The sequence below is a fragment of the Engraulis encrasicolus genome, chromosome 8 (assembly GCF_034702125.1).
Source record: "Engraulis encrasicolus isolate BLACKSEA-1 chromosome 8, IST_EnEncr_1.0, whole genome shotgun sequence".
Lineage (NCBI taxonomy): Eukaryota > Metazoa > Chordata > Actinopteri > Clupeiformes > Engraulidae > Engraulis > Engraulis encrasicolus.
The window spans coordinates 32,110,878-32,114,938 of record NC_085864.1 but is presented as its reverse complement, the minus strand read 5'-3'; the positions used below and the strand labels follow the sequence as shown (position 1 = coordinate 32,114,938).

At 46.1% G+C, this 4,061-nt stretch overlaps 1 protein-coding gene across 1 annotated transcript in view; it reads right to left on the bottom strand.

Annotated features, from left to right (window-relative positions):
- Positions 1-1,594, bottom strand: part of LOC134453638 (glutamate receptor 4) — a 162,245-nt gene extending 160,651 nt beyond the window's left edge. Inside the window, exon 1 of the mRNA XM_063204424.1 lies at positions 1,507-1,594. Coding sequence (XP_063060494.1) covers positions 1,507-1,594 — 88 coding nt within the window. The remainder of the gene's footprint in view (positions 1-1,506) is intronic.
- Between the last annotated feature and the right edge of the window lie 2,467 nt (positions 1,595-4,061).

Here is a 4,061-nt window from a genome sequence, read left to right as displayed (position 1 = left end):
TGGTGGAGAGAGAGAGAGAGAGAGAGAGAGAGAGAGAGAGAGAGAGAGAGAGAAAGAAAGAGAGAGAGGGGGGGGAGAGAGAGATGAAGATAGTGAGAGAGAGAGAGAGAGAGAGAGAGAGAGAGAGAGAGAGAGAGAGAGAGAGAGAGAGAGAGAGAGAGAGAGAGAGAGAGATGATAAGGGAGGACAGGAGAGGAGGAAGGGAGGATGAGGAGGAAGGGGGGACACCACATATTAAGGAAAGCAATCATCGAAGTCATAAAAATGGCACGTCATTTATAAACGACTACAGATTTTACCAGTAAAATACATCAGTCTCTGTGTATGGCCGAGTGTTTGGTATTTATGGCGTTTTATAAATTGCCTCGGACAGTTTCATCATAATCTATCGAAGGGAATTGAATTTGCATCTGGAATCGGCCGGCATGCTCTAAATCTTCTAATTATGGCTCACGTTTGAGCTAAAGATGATGGTGTGGCGCGGGTCTAGTTCGATATTCCTTCAATTAGTATATCTCCTTTGGATTGGCTGCGGGAGTGTTCGCTCACACAGCGGCGAGGCTGTGTGCATTGCAGTGATATGTAAATGTCATCTGAAATCAAAGGGGGGTGTTTGGTGGATCCACTGGACCATATTTAGTGTGTTAACTTTGTCGGCAGCGCTGTCGGTCGGTGGGGACTGAGATTGTGACAGACACACCACATTCGCCTCTTGACCATACCGTTGCAACGCGCAATGACTGCATAAATTATATATACCATCATTTTTTATATACGCGGGCCAATGTGCTTCAACTGAGTGGTCGCCTGTCTGCATGGCTGTGTATGGCTGTATGTCTGCATCCTATGTATGTGGACGTGTGTATATGTGACCGCTTGTGTGAGCAGTGTGTGCATGCATGTATACGTGTGTGTGCTTGTCATCCAGTTTTACTTGTGTTTGTGTTAACATGGAGGGCAGCTGGGCGAGGAGGGGGCTGGATGGGGGATATTAATCCAAACCAAGCGAGGCAAGCGAGCGAAACCTGTGTAATGCGAAACTTTCATCCGAGTGGAGCGCTGTGATGGAGCGTCCAGGCAGCAGGCTGGGGCAGGCATCCCGCGCTAACGCTGTCTGCCAGTGAGAATACTGCAGTGGCGCTTTCCGACGGAAAGCAGCGGAACAAAGCGAACTAAAACATTCATGAAGCGCAGGACGTCGAGTAAATTCACCAAAATGAGATTAAATTGCAACGACAATGACGACAACGGTCACACTTGCGCTTGATTTCACACACTCAGCCTGAGGATGAAACAATTACAAAATAAATCTCTTTTTACGACTCGTGATGGATAACGTTTAGAGAATGCACTTCAATCCGAAGGAACAAGGGTAAAAAAAGAACTGTTAAATCCTGTTAACGCACAGTGAATGTATAGCCTATCTCACGGTTAGGAATATGCAGCACCGAAAACATAGGGCACACACCAAACCAACGCGGGCTGATAACAATTGGCTCTACTTACCGATTTGAACGCTGCTCGGAAAAGCTCCCATTGCCATTTCCCAAAAGCCAGTAAATACCAAGATCAGCTGTAAGTAAGTAATCCTCATTTTCGTTGCATTAAAAGCTGTCGGGAGACATTGAGGATGGTGACACGCGGGCAGAGCGACAGGAAAAAAAGAGAAATAGAAATAGAGAGAGAGAGAGAAAAAGAGAGGAAAAAAACAAGGGAGAAAAAATGTAGAGGTTGAGTTTTAACAATCCATGGTTCCTGCTGTATTCTCCCCTGCAGTGTCCACAGCCGCTGGAGAAGGGCTCTGTCCGCCTCACTAAACGTTACACATGTAAGATGGGGGAGAGGGAGAGCGAGAGAGACTCGCCAGTGGTAAGGAGCGTCTAGTGGCTGCAAGGAGATATCAGACATGCGCCCTCTCTCTCTCTCTCTCTCTCTCTCTCTCTCTCTCTCTCTCTCTCTCTCTCTCTCTCTCTCTCTCTCTCACCTCGCTCGCTCAGTTGGTCGCTTGCATTCTTTCCTTTTTATATTTACAGCAAGTGCTCGCATTCCCTCTTCCGTTTTACCTTCATGAATCGTTTTCACTGCCAATTGCGCCGTTTCTTTTGATATAACGCAGCGACCTCGGGATTTAATGGGCAACATCTCTCCACAGTTTCTCCATGTAGTGATTTTACTGATTTCTCTTGCTTGCCATTATCATTGTGTGATTGCAGTCTGAAAGATTTATTCTCTGTGGTCATAATGATATTTTCCTTTCCCGTTTTAGCTCTCTCTCTCTCTCTCTCTCTCTCTCTCTCTCTCTCTCTCTCTCTCTCTCTCTCTCTCTCTCTCTCTCTCTCTCTCTCCATGTGTGTGTGTGTGTGTGTGTGTGTGTGTGTGTGTGTGTGTGTGTGTGTGTGTGTGTGTGTGTGTGTGTGTGTGTGTGTGTGTGTGTGTTTCCAAGCGCACCAATGGGCTATAACTTTTGCTGCGTGTCTCCCGGTGCTAGACTCATCTGTCTCTGTGCTTCCATTAGAAAACAGCGTACAACAACCTCCTTGTCTTCCCGGGAAGACGAAGGTAGAGGGCAATGAGGAAGCTAGCCTCTTAAAGCGCCATAACCCTTTAAACATCAGTCCGGCTGGAGCAACATGCACAGGCACAGCACACACTGCACACAGCACACACTGCACTACAGTAGGCTGCCGCTGCGTCATTTCCAGCCTAAAAGCATTTACCTTGTTTGGCTCAATTCACGAATACTGGCTCGTTCTAAAAATAGACGGCGAGGTCCCCAGTTGCGTCTATTTGAGTGAAGCGGTGAAAAATTAATGAGTTTGACTATTTGTTCTTTTTTTCTGTACAAGTGGTACACACGCACGCATGCACGCGCGCGCGCACACACACACACACACACACACACACACACACACACACACACACACACACACACACACACACACACGCACGCACGCACGCACACACACACACACACACACACACACACACACGCACACGCACACGCACACACACACACACACACACACACACACACACACACACACACACACAGGTCAGGTCAACTGGACAGAGTAGCCTACATATAAAAATGTTCATTTTTCACAACGTTAAGCCTTGACAAAAGGTGGAAATCCCAGCAGTGCATTCTAGCGGCCCATTTATAATCGTTAAGGTCCCAGGTTCAAGAGTGCGCCAATGTCGAGTCATCCAAGATACCCTCTGTCAACGACCCCCCCCCCCCCAAAAAAAAAAAGAAGAAAAAAAAGAAAAGTCCACGATTAATCTCAGAAATGATCCATTGACGTCTTGTCACGTACAGAAATATCTCGTTTTAACAACACCTCAATGCTGGGCAATAGCGCTACGACACAACAGTTAGCGCTGTCCATGGTCCTGAATAGACGCAGCCAGTGGATAGACGCAGCCAGTGCGTTAGAACCTGTACTCGCGTTTATTGCAAAGGGTCACAGAATCGTTTAAAAAAGGGGGCTGTTTCAAGAAATCAATACACTTGTGCTTAGGCAAGCAAAATGTTTAGATTGGTCAGTCAACGGTCACCGCAGCACGTTCCACGGACACTACACTACGCACGTCTAATCTCTATTTTCACAGCCCAAATGAAATAGGAATTGAAAGTAATTATCCAGACTGTCAGGGTTTCCATTACAACTGATGAAGCAAAAGCAACTTGATTTATGTTATGGCATGGCATTTGGGAAAATCTCTGACCTGCCAGTCAGTGCAATATGAAGAAAATAGCCAACATATCCCTTTTACTTAAACAGCTGTACAAAAAAGGTAAATAGATCTGAAGACCATGTACAGAGATTGTGGGTAGGGAGGCTTGTCTTTTTTATTAAGATATTTGAGAGGATATTTGAGAAGGTCAAATATCTGCTGTATTTGTTTGATTCTGCGGCCATACTGACTCAAGACATGTTTTTGTTCTCCTGAGAAAATCACAGAGATTTCGAGCCAAGCCTGGGCTTCATGCCTAGTACCTACACATGTGCATCTCCTGCATGCTGATGATGTGCACTAATTTGCATGTGTAGATCTGC